Here is an 18,801-nt window from a genome sequence, read left to right as displayed (position 1 = left end):
AAGTGTTCAGACCTCGACCAATCGGCAGTCATGAGAAGTCTGCGCCCTGACCTGAGGCCTATATAATTACTCTAAGGGAGGCATTTATTAAGTCCGGCGTTTTTTACGCCGGACTTAAAAATGCCCCCGCAGCTCCGGCGGTACGGGGATTTATGTAGAGGCGGACTGCCTGTACATAAATCCTGTGCGCGCCGGTGCGCACCGCCGAAAACCTACGCCAGCTGAGGACTGGAGTAGGTTTTCGGCGTACATTTGGGCGGAACGGATGATAAATCGCGCGGACTCTGAGTCCGCGCCCTCCGTTCCGCCCACTTCCCGCCTACTTTCCGCCCCCTTTCCGCCCCCTGGCGTACTCGGCGGAAAGTGCCGATTTGCGATTATTTTATTCGCAAATCGGCCATTTGCGTAAAAAATAATACGCAAATCGGCACTTTCCGCCAAAAATCATCCGTCCGCCGGATGATACATGTGGCCCTAAGAGTTAATTGGGAAACATTAAAAAGAAGGGAATTGCAGCTACAAACATCTATGTATCCCGTTTGCCTTATTTTGCTTTTTAATTCCCTCTTCATGATGTCTTCTTGACCTGCAGTTTTGTGTTACAAATTGATTTGTCAGATTCGCCTCCAAGAATAATCCTTCCCTGCACCCCAGAGGTTCTGTAATCAGCAGATCTGCTGGAGCGCCTGCTGATCCACTCCTCTTCTGCTAATCTTCAGTATCATGGAATGCTTTAGATGGGGATGGTGTAAAGCCATCTATGTGAGTTTTCAATTGCCAACTTGGATTTCAATCCCTGTTTTCTTGGGCTGTGAATTCAAGACAAATCCTTACAATGAAAGAGGGCTCCGCAGTCGGATAAGGGGCTGAGGAACACGAAATGGACGTTGCTGCTGAGTGTGCTCGCACAGCTTATCCCTGTTGGTGTCTGCTGTCTATTAAAAATTGAAATAAAAGACTGAAGTTTTAGCAGCAAAGGCGGTAAGTGCCTTCCTATGACTGGAAAGAGGGTTTGTTTTTCAGATACTTTATGCAGACATTCTAGGTTTATGGGGACCTTGTTTAAGAGCTTTTTTTATTTGCCATAATGAAAAATGTCTGCCAAGAATTTGTAGAACCTGACATTACACTTACAATCTATTGGTTTAAAGGGGTTGTCCAGTGAAAATCTTTTTCTTTGAAATCAACTGGTTTCAGAAAGTTATATAGATTTTTAATTTACTTCTATTTAAAAATCTCAAGTCTTCCCATACTTATTAGCTACTATATGTCATGTCATGTCCTTTCAGTCTGACACAGTGCTCTCTGCTGACACCTCTTTCCGAGACAGGAACTGCCCAAAGCAGCAGAGGTTTAATATAGGAATTTGCTACTGCTCTGGACAGTTCCTGTCTCAGACAGAGGTGGCAGCAGAGAGCACTGTGTCAGACTGAAAAGAAAATAACTAGAGATGAGCAAACCGGGTTCAGGTTCGAGTCCATCCGAACCCGAACTTTCACCATTTGATTAGCGGTGGCTGCTGAAGTTGGATAAAGCCCTAAGGCTATGTGGAAAACATGGATATAGTCATTGGCTATATCCATGTTTTCCAGACAACCTTAGAGCTTTATCCAAGTTCAGCAGCCCCCGCTAATCAAATGCCGAACGTTCAGGTTCGGATTGACTCGAACTCGAACCCCAACCCGGTTCGCTCATCTCTAAAAATAAAACTTCCTGCAGGACAGCTCATACGTATGGAAAGACTGGAGATTTTTAAATAGAAGTAAGTTTCAAATCTATAAAAAATTATTTTGCTGCATAACCCCTTTAAAGGGATCTGTGTAAATCTTCACTGTTTCTGTTGTGGTTCTGCAGGTAATTTGTACACTTACTGCCAGGTTCTCTTCACATTCTAAGTGATTGCGGTGTGATGAAATTATTTTTACCATACAAACAAGGGATTGCACAAGAAGGCAGACGGGGGAATAAACCATGTTATTATTAGAGCAATATTTCCAAGACCCTTTGTCTTTCCTGATATGCTGAACTTTAATGCAACCAGACGATGGAAACCCCTGATTTCACATAGAAGGACCCTCAGATTGGAAATAACATCTATAAGCCAGAAGGAAAAGTCGTGTAAGTCCACTGGTTGGCCATTTTACATGCAGCCTCAGTCCTATCCATAAGATGAGAAAAGATCACCACAAGATCCCCGCAATGGTTCCTTATGGAACCCGTGCTGGGATCCGAGTTGGCGCGGTCGTGCTGATTGGTTTCCTTCAACTCTTCTCTTCTGCACCAGTTTGCATTGTTGTCTGTCCCGTGCAGAAGGGGTTAATGCCCTTACACATTCTCATTAGTTTTATTATGATGATTATTATTATTATTTATTTTTGCCTATGACTTCTCAAATAAAAAAATAAAAAATATATATATATATATATATATATATATATATATATATATATATATGTATGTATATTTATTCGTAATGCAAGTGACCTTTGTGGCGAGCAGCTTCTTGTTCTATAAGAAATCCTTTAAGATGCTCAGCAATAACAATAAAGTGCTTTCTGGGTAAGCTCTATGTAATGTAGACCTAGTCCTGTTTTTACCAGAAATAATTTAATAAAGGAAACAGTAGTGTGCATTGCTTTTTATTTCTCTCCCGATGACTTGTGAGTTAAATATACAATGTGAAATGAAGGAAGATGCAAGTTACAGTTGCCAAAAAGTGCGCTGCCAAGATTTTCCGTTCTGATCCCACAGTGATGTAGGCGAACATGTCCCAGAGGGATAAACAGAAGATATAAGAAAGAGACCAGACATTTCAGGCAATTACTCGAGGACACGGGCAGAGGGAAGGAAATGTAGTGGATGTCTATGCTGCGGTAAGTTACAACCGGTGAAATAGCTCTGCATGGGACATACTGTATGTTTTACCTTCTTCTGTATATTGTATCACTATAGTAATGCATCACTCCATCAGAGCTGAAACCTACACATATTACCAGTGTAGTAGAGATGAATTTTGTTATTTTCGATAATTGAGAATACATTGTTGATTGATCATGGAGACTTTCAATGTTTAATCTATGTGGTATATGTGCAGTCCCATTCATTTGTACCAAATGACAAACTCATCTGTGTTTCATGTAATAAACTGAGCTCCGATGCATATAAGCTTGTGTGTAATATTACAATTATCCAGCTTATTGTTAGATTTATTCGTAACCAGGATGTTTATAGGCAATATGTATATTTTTATATACCTAAAATAATAGAGTTTCTATAAGTTTAGATCCATAATTTTAAATAATATGCAATATACAGAAAATGCCGTGCTGAGTTTGTCATCATGAGTTTGTCATCGTACTATTGATGAAATGAATGTAGCAAATTTATTTGGTAAAATTGCAGATATCCCTGGTGCCATGTCATCAAAAATGATCTTTACCGTATCAGTTCCCAGGTAGAGGGTTGCTGCTGTAAAAAGACAACAAAAGAAAATTAATTACTAGGATATCATTGCATGCGTCACTATACAGACGGCTATATAGATAAGTAGAAATATATAATTATCACATGCAGATTCACCTTTGAATCTGAATTTTTTAATATACAGTAGCATTTATTATTATATAACATAATTAATATATGTGCTTTAATTAAAATTATATTGCTTTAAATAGGAGCAGCTCTTATGACTAGAAATCTGTATATTAAATTAAAATTACTTTTCATGTTCACTGACATTTCAAACTAATTTCTTTGCATGTGATGCCTATGTAATCTGTTACATATTTGTCAATCACTTAATTTGCCAAAAATGACTCCGAACCCAGAAAAATAATTATTGGCCTCTAGGTGTCTCTCTTCTCTGCAGTCTGTTGTTCACCAACATTTGTTAGGGAAAATCTGTCTCTAGTAACAGAGACAGCAAGATGGAACACATGGAACGGGATCAGGGCTTAGCATGTGCTCTGTGCATGAGAGGGGGAAGAGAAAAAGAGGGATCTTAGGCTGTGTGCATGCAAGTTGAGGCTTTCTCTATCCACTGAAGACCTGCACTGCCCAAAATAGGTTCCGTATTTTCCGGCATATAAGGCAACTGGGCATATAAGACGACCCCTGGCTTTTAAGAATATCGTCAGGGGCTCGCCTTATAGGTCATGAAATGTAAACCCCTGCCTGACCGCAGCCCTGCTGTGGTCAGATGGGTTAACTCACAGTTAAGTCACCTGGGGCCCGTTCCCGGCATCCGCGCATCTCCTGGCTCGTTTACGACGCAGGCAGTGGGACGTACACTGGCTGCGCCGGGGATCCCCCAACGCTCAGCTGCTGGGAGAGCTTCGGGAGAATGACAGAGGGTTCGGGTACTTCTGGAGCCTCTGTCATTCTCCCGAAGCCCTTTCAGCAGCCGAGCGTCTCTGACGCTGATGTTCGGCTGCTTGGGAGAGCTTCGGGGGATCCGTGGCGCAGGCAGTTTACATCACACAGCCAGTGCCGGGAACGGGCCAGGAGATGCGCGGATGCCGGGACCGGGCCCCAGGTGAGTTAACAGTTTTTTGTTTTTTTTTATAATTGTTGCCCCATACGGTGGGAATGGGGCCATTTTTGAGCCCCCACACCGTATGGGGCGACCATACCCGACGTATAAGACGACCCCCGACTTCTAAGGAGATTTTTTAGGGTTAAAAAGTCGGAAAATACAGTATATCAAGGCTTCTTTCTCATCACAGCAGTGGTAACATTAGTGTAAACCCTTCCTTGCTGTGCTGCTGATCTATCTTTCCTTCCTACCCACATGTAACACCTTATAAACCTATTGCATTTCTTTTTTTGGACACAGTTAAGATACCAGTTACATATACTATAAGGCCAACCAAATAATATAAATGTTTACCTATGCTATACTTATGTCTTTCAGGTTATTGCATGGTGCCAAAGGTGGACATTTTGAATTCTCATCGTCAACGATAATGTTATACAAAAACTATTCTGTGCTCATCATCATGAGCAAGGGACTGGAGGATATGTCTATAAATCTAACAAGTAACCAATCTCTGTCATTATCCTGTGCCAATTACACTATTCCGAATTACCAGCGCGATCTGCTCCCGGCTTTCTACTCCTTCATTTTCATCTTCGGCTTCATAGGAAACAGTTTGGTCATTTCAGTGCTTTGTCTTCAAAGAGACATGAAAACTGTGGCGAGCATTTACATCCTAAATCTGGCTATAGCCGATCTGTTATTTCTGGTGACGTTACCCTTCTGGGCCACGTATTATGCCGCTGGGTGGAACTGGCAGTTTGGGGCAGTCATGTGCAAAATTTCAAGCTCCCTTTTAACCTTGAATATATTTGCCAGCATCTTCTTCATTAGCTGTATGAGCATTGACCGATATTTGGCCATCGTCTATCCTTTCCGGTCACAAAGAAGGACGCTGACTCAAGCAATTTTTGTAACCTTCATCATTTGGGCCTTGGCTGTTATGTCATCCTTGCCTACGTTCTACTTCCGGAACACTTACCATATTAAGAACCTTAACGTCTACGCCTGTATAATGGACTTTCCCAAGGACGAGTATTCGAGCTGGTGTGTGGCAATGGCTCTGCTGAAGATCATTCTAGGCTTCTGTTTTCCCATTACAGTTATCCTGACCTGCTACTTCATGATTGGATTACATCTTAAAAGGAGTAAAGGATCCATACTAAACAAGAAGACCAGAGATCGGGTTCTGAAGATTGTCACCGCCATCGTTGTATGCTTTTTGATTTGTTGGCTGCCCTTCCATGTTCTGACCTTTTTGGATGTCCTAACAAGAATGAAGATTATTAATGACTGCAGAACTGAGTCATTTGTTGAGGCTGCTATGCCTTTGAGCATTTGCCTGGGATTTTCTAATAGCTGCATTAACCCGTTATTGTATTGTTTTGTCGGCAACCAGTTTAGAGAGAATTTCCGGCATGTGTTTAATAGTATAAGAAGTATAAGACTATTACAAAGCACAAACAGCCATCATAACTCCTCCAAAAGAGGGAGTGACTCTAAAGAGCCTGCACTAAACGGAACTTATGAGAACCCAGTAGTATGACTACATGGCTTATTTACCATTTATGAAAAGGGCATATGTACTATGTGACATTATGGATGGTATTTTTTGTAGCCACGTTGGCATTTTCTTGAAAGTCTTTGACTGATCATGTAACCTTACAAGTATGTATATAATCACCCCGAACCAAGAACAGTAGTTAAAAGTACAGTAGTTAATCACATATTCGGCTGTGCCCTACTTTGCAACTCTATTAAATTGAATAGGATTAAGATGCAAAGCCGACCAGGGGCATGGAAAAGATTGGTGCTATGTCTTGTAAAATCAGAACGCCTGGGTATAAGTGTATGCCTTCAAGCGTATGGAACCATTTTTAAGTCATTAAAACAGCTTTAAAAACTCACACGTGTTTTTACTCACATAGATCCTTTTTCCCCCTGCAATGATTTCCGCACTTACCAAAATTTTCCTGTTATTATAAGGGTATATTCACACGGGCGGGCTCGCAGCGAGATTCTCGCTGCGAGCCCGGCAGGTCCTGTCAGTTCCCATAAACTACATACTTGCTGCGGTCTAAACGACCGCAGCGAGTATGTAATTATACCGCGCTTAACCCCTTCTACTCCCGCCGGCTCCCCCGCTGTAAGCAGCATACATTACCTGTCCTTGCTGCACGGGTCCGGCGTCCTGCTCTCCCGTCCGGCCAATTAGTGTGTTGCCCAGCCGCAGCCACTGATTGGCCGGGCGGGAGAGCAGGACGCCGGACCCGTGCAGCAAGGACAGGTAATGTATGCTGCTTACAGCGGGGGAGCCGGGCGGGAGCAGAAGGGGTTAAGGGCGGTATAATTACATACTCGCTGCGGTCGTTTAGACCGCAGCAAGTATGTAGTTTATGGGAACTGACAGGACCTGCCGGGCTCGCAGCGAGAATCTCGCTGCGCGCCCGCCCGTGTGAATATACCCTAAAGGGCGTATATAATAATTTGGTCATACATAAATTTCAGTCAATTTAGTAATTCACTAAGTATTATTTTCTCTAGATGAGTAATATAAAGCTGTATAGTTGGTAGATTCTATAATACTAATATTAAAATGTTTTTGATGGCTATTAGTGTAACAAAAATTAAACAATTAAACTAATTTTTAGTTCTAAACAACTTTCCCATTTTTAAACCTGCTTGGGATAAACATAGATCTATCCTAAGGTAATGAAAAGAAGGAAGACTGAAAGGGCAGACTAGATGGACCTGGTGGTCTTTTTCTGCCGACAATCTTCTATGTTTGACAGCCTGTGATTCCTAACTTTTTAAAAGCAATTAATTTACCAAAAATGATTCCTTATGCCAGAAAAACAAAGTCCTGAAATAATAGCCATTAAGTGTTATACTCCCCAACAATCTGATGTTCACTGTCTATTATTAGGATCAGCCCATCTCTAGTAACAGAGACACCAAGACAGAGCACAGGAAGTTAAAGAGGATGTACCACCCGTTACATCCTCTTTAACCTGAACCCACGGATCGATCTGCGCCGGCACGAGGAAGCCGGTGCCGTGGTCCGTTTTTCAGACCAAGGCCCGGTTCCTGTGCACGGCGCCGTTCGATCCAGCGGTACAGGCCGGCTGTACGACGCGGCTCCATTCATTCTAAGCGAAACGCGTCATACGGGGGGGAATTCCCTCCCACTGTGGGCGGCCTGGCCGACCTCCAGTGCTTCAGCACCGGCCGGTACCACTGGATCGAATGGGGCCGTGCACGGAAACCGGCCAGCGGTCCGAAAAATGGACCGCGGCACCAGCTTCCCCGTGCCGGCGCCGATCGATCAGTGGGTTCAGGTTAAAGAGGATGTACATCCTCTTTTAGATGGGGCTTGGCTACTGCTATGTGTAAAGAATTACTTTGGGCAGGGCGTTTTTTTTTTTAATGTGTCGGTGAAGGCTGAAAGAAATAATGTGCTCTGGACAGTCAGGGTCGCCCATCCAGTCAATGGCCATAATGGGGTCCGCCTTGGCCAATGACTTACTCATGACCCAGATCCCCTTTCTAACCCGGAAGCAGTCGGGGACTCGGGGGACTAGATCGGCGGTATGTGATATAAGCACTAAAGCTGTGAGAGCCTGTTATTTCTTCCAGCCTCCCTCTCCCTGGCACTTTTACAAAAAGAGAGAGGGAGAGAACCTGAACTGTTTACATGCAAACCTGGCCTGTCTGTTTCCACATTGTGCCCGAAAGGTAAATCAAGGCTTCACTCTCATCTCTCACCACACATAAAGTTCTGGGCAGCTGCCCCAGTGTACCATCTTCTGTATATGCACATTGCAACCTCCTGAAAATAATCTCCTTCTCTTTATTTTATCACCAGCTGTACTTTAGTTCTACTAATATTTACTTTATTTCTCTTGTCATTAATATAAAAGTGGGCATGGTATGGCTGTCAAGGAACATGGGCTCCATGTAATTTGCATACATTGAAGAAGTCTTTGCCAGCTCATCACTAGCATAGGTTTCAGTTTATGGGTCACGAACAGCCCCAGATTCAACAACTTTATTAACATACCTTACTCCATTGTAATTCAGATTACAAATGGTGTATGAAAGTTAATTAAAATTTTTCTACATTGAACGTTTTCAGACTTGTCAGAACTGGGCTTGTCTGGTTTCTTGGATCTCCCTTGCATATACTTGGCAGCATTATTTATGGGATGGCTCTTAAATCAGATAATTTTTATTGTAGTTTTTCTTACAAGGAGACAAAAGAAACAATTTCCAAAACAATTGGAACATCGCAAACAAATGCAAAATCGTAAGACAGGAAAATGAGTCCAACTGTGAATCATGTCAAACAATCGGTTATCACATATCCTAATTATATGCACAGAAATGTATAATATCCGATAATAACAAAAAGTCATACAAACAAAAAGAATAAACAAAAAGAACAAGAAAACATGCACATGTCTTGTAAACATTTAGCAGAATCTGAACAATCCCCTACATCCCTCTCCTAAGATGCGATTCGTGGACTGGCTAGACAGGTCACATAACACATTATTGTATAACAATATGTTAGAGTATCATAACACCATTAGATTGCATTTAGCAGCACATGGAATGGACTTCTACAGATCCTATGTAATATAGGTGACGGCAAGCCAGGAGTATCCACCCACCTACCCCATATGTTCTCAAATTTCTCCAGTCTCTCAAGTCTAATCACTGCATTCATTCTACAGGTAAATTCATCCACTGTCGGTGGATCAGCATGTGTCCACTTGGAGGCAATGGTTTTCCTAGCTTGGTAGAGGATTCGCTGTATCCCCAGGGCAGTATAGTCATCAGGTTGAGTGTTCTCCAAAAGTCCCAAAACACAATGTTTAGGTGTAAGGGGTAAGACAATACCAAATACATCTCTCATAAGAGCAACTATTCCTCTCTAATATACCTCCATCACCTTGCAGGCCCAGAACATACAGTATATATAATGTGTGCTTCTGTATCTCCGCACCTTGGGCAGGTGGAGGTCGGCCTATATCCTATTTTATGGAGAAAATACGGGGTTTTGTACACTCTGTGTAAGAGGAGCAACTGAGACATAAGCTGAGCCTTGCATAGGGACAAGGATGGTCTCATAGTTAGAAGCTCATCCCACTGTGCGTCGTCCAGCTCGCCCAGATCCCTACCCCACCTCTCCCGCGCCGCCAGTGGCTGTGTGTGTATACGTGCGGATAACAATGCCCCATATGCCACCGAAATAGCACCTTTCGCAGAGCCCTTATCAGCTGTATCCCAGAGCAAGGAGTGGGAGCCCAGACTAATTGGGCAGAGGCCATTCTGTGCCTGGAGGGCATGACTTAGTTGTAAATATTGGTAAAACATTCTATTTGTTAAAAGAAAGTCCTCCCTCCTTCCAAACTTGATTAACAAATTAAATACCTAGCTTGTCCCATGGGGAGAAGCCCTCAAGTTTGAACACTTCCGGCAGCCAAGGGTTATGCCAGAGCGGAGTAAATATTGTCATATCCCCCAGGCCCAAGAGAGTTATGGGATGGCTCTTGATCCCTATTCATTGCTATTATGAGAAAAATCAGTTTTATCCCAAGCAGGAAGAAAGAAAAAAAAAAAAAAAAAAAAAAATATATATATATATATATATTAATATATATATATATATATATATTAAAAAAAAGCATTTTAAGAATTTACAAGGGTTTGATGATGTCTCACCATCCATGTGTGCAGCATACTATAGGACCGATCATATAGATCATATAAAAAAAATGAATTCACTGGGTTTATATTCTTGAAATAGTCATGCATTCTGTGAATGTTGTGTTTCATATAATAAAGATACTATATATTAAGAAACCTATGTGTGGAATAGAAAATGATTTGTTGACTCTAATGATGATGTACTTATAGTACTCACATACATGCCCATCCATCCAAGACACATTCATCTGTCAGGGGAGAGACGGGAGGACATTAGATTAGATATTAGATTACTCTAAAGGCTCTATTACACCAATCGATTATCGTCCGTATTTGGGAAATTATCAGACGTTAGGCCAATAATTGCTTGGTGTAATATCTCCTGTTAAAAGGCAACCATCAGCCAAAATGCATGATGTCCACTGATCCTTGTCTGTCAACATGTGCTTCATGCAACAGGAGTGGCAGCAGCAGACCGCCGCTATCCCCTATGAGTTCCTCCTGCAGCTCCCTCCAGTGGAGCCCCTTAAACTTATCCCCCTCTCGAAGTCCTGGTCTCGGACCACATCCCGCCGCCGCGAAATCCCCGTCGGAAGCTGTGCGTGCGTTTACCAGAGATAAGTCCGATGCCCATAGAGAATGACTGGAGAAGTCATACTCTATGGGCGTCGGACTCATCTCTGGTGAGCGCACGCACTGGTTCCGACAGGGATTTCACGGCAGCGGGATGGGGTCCGGGACCGGGACTTCGAGCATAAGGGGCTCCACCGAGGGGTCGGGCAGGCTTCACCTCGGCAGTCAGGGTGACAGGCTTCCTTTAAGTGTTTTTATGTTGAATTTATTATGCTTTAGTACATTCTAATCTTTGGTATGGTATACAGTACAGTGGTGACTTGGATTACAAGCATAATTCGTTCTGGGACAGTGCTTTGGTGCTTAAACCAAAGCAAATGTTCCTATAAGAAATTACAGAAATTCAGACAATTGGTTCTACAAAAATAATGATTTATTATTCTGAATAACATGTAGAACAAAACAAACAATAAGAAACATCTGAATATTTGATATTATAAGTTACATTACAGCATAGCAATCATCATGTGGAGTATAATGTATAGTAAATACATAAACCTAAAAAACAGCAGCAGTTTGTAGCTATAGGATGGAACTGCAGATCCCCATAATGCAGAAACACTCAGTTTCTTCAGTCTATCTACTATTTTCACTATGCAGTGCGAGACACTACAAGGAGGACAAATCAGGGATAAACTCAGCCCACGCCGAGAACCACACTACAAAGTGCAGGGCAGTATCCTACAACCCAAAGGAACTAGCCTGGATAGAACAAAACAACCAGAAGGTCTACGTATTCTATGTCGCAGTGCAGGTGACACCGGGACACCCTGGGACACTTAGCTTCAACTGGGTAACCACGGCTGGGGCTTGTATCACCCTAGTAGGATGAGTACCTCAACACTGTAGGGCAGAAGGTGGTCAGACACAGTCTAAACACAGGTAAAAGTTAAAGGAGAAGTCTGGCAAAATTTTTTATTAAAGTATTTTATTGCCCCCCAAAAGTTATACAAATCACCAGAGGGATGGTCAGTGTCCTGCAGTGCCCTGTGTCCCTCAGTGTCCCTCTGCCATCATCCTCTCCAGCAGCCACAGCCCGCACAGCTCTGGGAGTCGGGTCGTGACATCACCATTTTATCCAGGAAGTGAAGCCTTGATGCAGTAGTAAGTGCAGGGAAAAAAAGCACTTTATAAGCATTTCCTGTAATAAGTGTATATTGGTAATTTGTATAGCTTTTTAGGGGGAATACAACACTTTAATTAAAAATTTCGCTGGACTTCTCCTTTAAGTGCTTCACTGAATCTGTGCTGAGAGATACTTGTAATTGCTGAATATAAAAGAGGTAGTGGTAGTTGTGCCTGTATAGCTGAGAGTTTTGAGTAGAGCAGTGGAGAAGAGAGGAGTTTGTCAAGGGAGTCCCAACCCAAAGTAGTTTTGTGCTCTGCCAGAACTTTAGAAGAGAATACATGAGACTTGAGAGTAAGAAGTTAAAGGAGAAGTTCTTATTACAGGAAATGCTTATAAAGTGCTTTTTTCCCTGCACTTACTACTGCATCAAGGCTTCACTTTCTGGATAAAATGGTGATGTCACTTCCTGGATAAAATGGTGATGTCACAACCCAACTACCAGAGCTGTGGCTGCTGGAGAGGATGATGGCAGGGGGGCACTGAGGGACACAGGGCACTGGAGGGACACTGACCATCCCTCTGCCATCATCCTCTCCAGCAGCAACAGCCCGCACAGCTCTGGGAGTCGGGGCGTGATATCACTATTTTATCCAGAAAAAAGCACTTTATAAGCATTTCCCGTAATAAGTGTATATTGGTGATTTGTATAACTTTTGGGGGGCAATACAATACTTTAATAAAATTTTTTGCCAGATTTCTCCTTTAAGCCTGTATCAAGATAAGCTATTTATTGCCAAAGCGTTTATATTGTTCAGAGACTGTACAGTAAAGCTGTTCTATTTATTCTACTGGGACTCAGTCTTCCATACATCAGCACCAGCACCTATACACATCCGCTACACACCTTGGGTCATTTTCCTCTTTCTGTGGGTGGCGGTACCGATAGTCCGGGTGGATCAATTGCCACTCAGGACTACCGTGACAAGAGCCCAAGGGACCTATCACAGCCCGGCAGGTCACCGACCATTTTTGGGGACAGTACAAACTGGTCATATAAAAAACAAGTACTAACATCACACCTGTGTGCTGCACTAGCACTGGTGTCACGACAACCACCATCACTAGCCATACACTACAGAATTTGCGTCACGTTAGCTCAACTACTGGCCGAGTACCACATGGATTGGCGATGTAAACAGTTTGTTGAATCATCATCCATCCAGCTATTACAGGTAGTGATGCGTGGTCAGGGCCTAAAGAAACGATCAGGCGATGATCGTTTCATTGGCTGATCATTCTTTCTATTACACTGAGCGATAGTCGGCTGAATTGGGCCAATTTGGGCGATTATTACTCAATGTAATAGTGCCTTTAGGCTTCCTTCATAGGAATGTATTGTCAGGTCTGTGTAACGCCCACAGTTACCTATTGATTTCTTTGCACACATCTGCTTAGTTTACAGCTCCAGATCTAGACCTGCAACAAAAAATAGGACCTGCATTTATTTGTGCAGCAGATTACCCATAGAAGTCAATGGGTCTGTTAAAAAATACAGACAGCATACAATACAAATTTCCATCAGTTTCAAAAATAAGAAGAGGAACTTCCCCCTCTTAACATTCATTTCTACCCAGGATCATGCCTGATCTGTGCATTTATCTGAAGTTCTGAGCTTTTTATGGCCGAAATGTAGGAAATGTAATTATACAGTGGAACACGACCAAGAAAAGCAAAATGAACCATTCTTCACAGATTACTACTGCCTCATGAGTTTCTATATTTAGTTCTGCTTGTCCGACAATTAAAGGAACGGTTCACAGTTTTTTTTTCTCCCACAGTCTCGGTTTATGACTCTCGCCAGCTTCCCCGATATTGTTATTTTTGGCATTTCTTAAGCACAGCCTTGTCAACAGCCGTGAAACTTTTTATGGAGAATAATATTACCTCATGACAGGGATAAGTACATAACCCATAGAACAAACACCTCCAGGTCTTCTAAGGCTGGACCTGTTTTTCCCAGGAGACAAGGGGGACAGGGAGATGGCAAACAACACCAGCACATGTAGCAATGATGTGTAATAAGATGTGGCACATACTTCCTGACATCTTAATCCTCATTGGCAGAACATTGGGCTCCACCCAGAACACCATCAAAATATCCAGAAATTATTTGCATAATCCCAATCCCAGGATAGTTAGGAGGTGTGTGAGGTAGCTGTAGTGGGCACAGAGGTGGGTTATGGTGCCCAACGTCACCTGTGCCACACAAGGAAACACCATTATTATGAACAGTAGGTTTAGGTTCAGATCTGCATTTCTGAAAATTAAGGCTATGTTCACACAGTGTATTTTTTTAACACAAGAACAGCCATTGTTTGCAATTAAAACAACTAACATTCTTGCCTTAAAATAATGCACTGTATTGAAGTCTATGGGGAATAACGTGCGTTCTTGCCTTAAAATAATGGACTGCATTGAAGTATATGGGGAACAGACGCTGTTCTTGCCTTAAAATAATGCACTCTATTGAATTCTACGGGGGACAACGGCCAAGTCAATTATTTGTGCAGCCGCAGGGGAACAACGGCCGCTGTACAGACACATCCAAAAATGATGTCAAACAGCGGCCATTGTTAATACATAGTGTGAACATACCCTAATGATAATGAAAAATGAATGATTTTTAATTTGTTGCTCGCCTTTATATAGAACATAATAAAGAGCCTCTTCTTTCCTAGCCACGCTCCCCTGGGTCCCCCTGCAATGTCTTGGGGTCTCCTGCTGAACACTATTGCCACTACTTCGGAGACGGCTTACCTTGGTAGTGACAGCCACCTTAGCCAATCACTGGCAGCGGCACTTAGTGATTGTTCAGCGGGGGACTCAAAGATGCTACAGCAGGACCCAGAGGGAGCGTGGTTAGGAATCGGCTCTGTATTATGTTCTATATTAGGACAGCAGTATTTAAAACTTTTTAAAGGACCGGAGTACCCATTTAAGATGTCATTTGATACCCCTTTAACTGGTCAGTTTGTTGCTAAAGTAAAGTGGGTTTTTGTATTCTACCAGGTCTGTAATAATTGTCATTGTCATGGAAAGACAAAAATGATAAAAATAGGATATGCTTAAATAAGGAGTATTTATTAAGGTGACACCTTCACCAATATTTACAGATATTTCCAAATAGGTAAGTTATGGAAATTCATGCACGCAGTCGTGCTGTTCTTTCCCTATGTCGAAATTGTCCAGTACAGTCCAGAACCTTTGTCGGTCTATTAGCTGTAACCAGAGATATCGTATAGTACCAATCAATCAACTCTACACCGTGATGGCATTGCCAACCAAGCTACTCCGTCCCATGTCGGTCTACGAGTATAATAGTCAGTCAAACCAATCACGTTTTATGTAGTATTAGTCCATACAATTTCCAAAATGCCTCGCCGGGCATGAATTTCCATAACTTACCTATTTGTAAATATCTGTAAATATTGGTGATTATTTAAGCATATCCTATTTTTATCATTTTTGTCTGTAGTGCAAGGATTTTTGGAATCATCTGGTACTTAGTGTTACATACCACACTATTTGATATATTTCTTGTCATGGAAAGGTCAGCCATATGCTTCAGATAGCTGCCAGGCAACACCCAGCGCCTCCAACTCTATCCCAGCACCTCTATCATGGCTATGCATAGTCAGCTTGTGTGAGCATACACTCTGTACAGGAGAGTGAGGCACAGTCACTCACCTCTTGCAGCAGTGTAAATATAATTGCTCTATTCTTCTCCCCTCCACCTTCAGATCTTTAAGGAAAGTTTGAAGGTCCTCATTGTTTGATGACATTAATCTGACGTGTATATCCAGCTTGATGCTATTCCCAGATATTTATCAGCTGAGTGTTATTCTTAGCTGTAATTAGGTGAAGATTATTCTAGATAACCTGAATTCCACAAGTACCATAAATAGCTTAGTAAAGTATATGGCATGAGTGCCAAGACACTTCCTTACTGCAGCATAATTCCGATAATTCAGATCATATCACACTCTAAGCACAGCAGAGATCCTGATCCCTCAGAACCCAAGGATGGTAAACTAAGTGTTGAGGCAAGTAGCTGAAAATATACTATTACTACTACTTATACTACTACTACTACTACTACTACTACTTATACTACTACTTACACTACTACTAATAAAAATAAAAATCTGTTGTTTAAATTAAGCTTTTATGTTCACCCGTCTTTCCCCGAGCACTGGCCAGCCAATGGGCCCGCCGCCCCCTAGTGTGGTGATATCCCCTCTCCTCTGTGACGCGGCTCCATTGATTTCATGGAGCTGTCGAGTCGTTCTTGAACATGTATGGCTAGCTTAAGATAAGACTTCCTACAGATTACTTGTAGCAGTGTCCGCATTACTACCACAGACAGAATTACTGTACAAGCTGACACTAGTGTATAGATAATGCACCATTCTTCAGAGCTGAAATTCAGAGCCCCCACTTTGCACAGGTAACAAGGCACACCCAGAAACCACTCACATTCTAGTGAATAGGGTCTGCTCCAGATCATTGATTCTATATCCATGGGGCTTGGATTAAAGCATATCTCTAATGTTCTTAGTCAGCTCAGGCAAGATGGCCATCCCATAATAATGTGCTAAAAATACATTGTGAGGTCATAATGTTATAGGCAGCAGACAGTTACTGGTGTTTTGTAGGAGTGCGGGGGTGATATCAAGGGAGGAGGTATACAGCTGGGTATCATCAGTATAGAGATGGTACTGAAAACCAAACTTGCTGATAATTTGCCCAATGAGTAAAGTGATAAAAAGAGGGGTCCAGGACTGATTTCTGAGGAACCCCAACAGTAAGGGGGAGAGAAGATGAGGTGGAGCGGGTAAATGATATGCTAAAGGAGCGGTCAGAGAGGTAGGAGGAAAACCAGGAAAGAGCAGAGTCTTTGAGTCCGATAGAGCAGAGCAGAGGGGTCGCCTTTAGATTTGGCGGTGAGGAGATCATTAGAAACTTAATTTATAGCAGTTTGTGTAGAATAGAGAGGACAGAAACCAGACTGAAAGAAGAGTTTTTAGAAAGATAGCGGGTCAGGCGGGAATGGACCAGACGTTCCAAGAGTTTAGAGATGGAAGGGAGATTAGAGACAGGTTGATAGTTGGCTGTACATGACGAGTCTAGAGAAGGTTTTTTCAGAAGTGGGGTAATAACTGATTGTTTGAAGGTTGAGGAAAAGATCCCAGAGGAAAGGAAGAGGTTAAAGATTTAAGTTAAGTAAGTGGTGAGAACAGGAGAGAAAGAATGGACAAGTTGTGAGGGAATAGGGTTACTAGGGCAAATGGTAGGGCGAGAGCAGGAGAGAGAGTCTAGAAACTTCCTCCTCTGTCACTGATTCATGGATGAATATGCAAAAGAAGAGCCAGTGGAGCCTCATTAAAGAGTCTCGAAACACAGGACTATAGCCAGATATCCCTCCGGGAAGGACCCAGCCAAGGGGCAGCTCCTGTAGGGAAACCACCCAAACCACCATATTAAGTGGCCCTATAAGTCAATGTAATGACAAGGGAAAAATCAAGGCCAGGTTCCATCCACATACAGCTGTTTCAGGGTGTTTCCCCTCCTCAGTGTGGAGCAGGATTCTGTCTAGGTGGGAGCAATGCCTAGTAGAGCCATAAGAGAAACAGATCACTGATCTCAGGGAGACCAGCCAAACGACAACACTGCCGGCTGCCAGTGAAAGCACTCAATGCAGTGAAATCCTAGGTCCATTGCCCCCTGGGAAACACTGGTTCATGGATGAAACTCAACATTCACGCAACTTTTTTTTTTTTTTTTTTTTACTATGAAGTTTTTCTGGGCAGTTTGGTGTTTTTCAATGAATTGCAGCTTTATGAAATCACAGCAGATTGTTTTGTGTTCTGTATTTTTCTACAGAAATCCCCCCCCCTCCGTTGGTATCTCAAAGGGGGTAAACACCAAAAACAAATGTATATTGTTTTTTTTTCCTAGCGTTTTTTCCCCACATTCTTAGAAATAGACCCTGGTGAGATTACTACCTCCGCACTTTCTATAGCTAATCACTCCTGAGAAACCACTGTAAAATTATATGTTAAGTACAAGTGGATATTAAAAGTTTGTTATATTTTTACTTAAAAGCATTTCTAAGAAATTCAATAAAACATCTCACTTATCCCATAGATTCTAGGAAATATTGTTAGAACTACTTCTCCAGAATCTCAGTTCTTATATTTGGATTTATATAGTGTATCTTTACTTTCCCAGTCATTTCATCCAATAAAAATTTCATGGCGTTTTGTTACTTTGTGTGAACAAGATCTTTCCAAAATCCTACTGAATCCATTAGAACATCTGACTGCTGTGGTGACGCAGCTACTCAAGGTAGACGCAAGATTTACAGGCAAGGCTAGTTGCCTAAAGCCGGAAAACATGGATGGGAGGGGGAGCAAGGAGGCATACTTACCTACAGCACATCAGTGATTCGGCATCACCTCTTTGGCAATTGTATCTAGAAGAAACAATCATAGTGTGTGCTGCATGTAACCTGATCTATAACTGAGAGATTCCCTTCAAAGTATCCCCAGTGAGTTTGCCTATTCTCAGCATATGAATATATATATTCCATAGTTTGTTTTTTCCTGGTAAATTTGGTATTGACCATTTGGCTCTGGGGCCCAGCTTTACTTCCACATGGCCAAAGCAAACCAACTCTACTGTTATAGGAGCCTATTAGTCAGAAAGCACTGTCGTTGTCATGGTGGGGTGGGCCCTATTCCAGGTTATGCTATTGATACTTTTAACACCCCTGAATAAAATGGTCCATTCC

The 18,801-nt window shown here is 42.3% G+C and overlaps 1 protein-coding gene across 2 annotated transcripts; it reads left to right on the top strand.

Annotated features, from left to right (window-relative positions):
• The first annotated feature begins 899 nt into the window (after positions 1-899).
• Positions 900-6,441, top strand: AGTR2 (angiotensin II receptor type 2). 2 transcript variants are annotated; one of them, XM_069986578.1, is made up of 3 exons: positions 900-981; positions 2,752-2,873; positions 4,913-6,441. In XM_069986578.1, exons 2-3 carry the CDS (start codon positions 2,860-2,862, stop codon positions 6,078-6,080), a joined length of 1,182 nt encoding a protein of 393 aa, XP_069842679.1. In that variant the 5' UTR covers positions 900-981; positions 2,752-2,859; the 3' UTR covers positions 6,081-6,441. The 2 variants fall into 2 exon arrangements, with proteins under 2 accessions (XP_069842679.1, XP_069842678.1); XM_069986577.1 differs by lacking the exon at positions 900-981 and having other exon boundaries at positions 2,657-2,873.
• Positions 6,442-18,801: the final 12,360 nt, after the last annotated feature.

Source organism: Dendropsophus ebraccatus, chromosome 10, assembly GCF_027789765.1.
Source record: "Dendropsophus ebraccatus isolate aDenEbr1 chromosome 10, aDenEbr1.pat, whole genome shotgun sequence".
NCBI classification, from domain to species: domain Eukaryota; kingdom Metazoa; phylum Chordata; class Amphibia; order Anura; family Hylidae; genus Dendropsophus; species Dendropsophus ebraccatus.
Note: the sequence above shows the minus strand (reverse complement) of the source record. Positions and strands in the feature narration are given on the sequence as shown.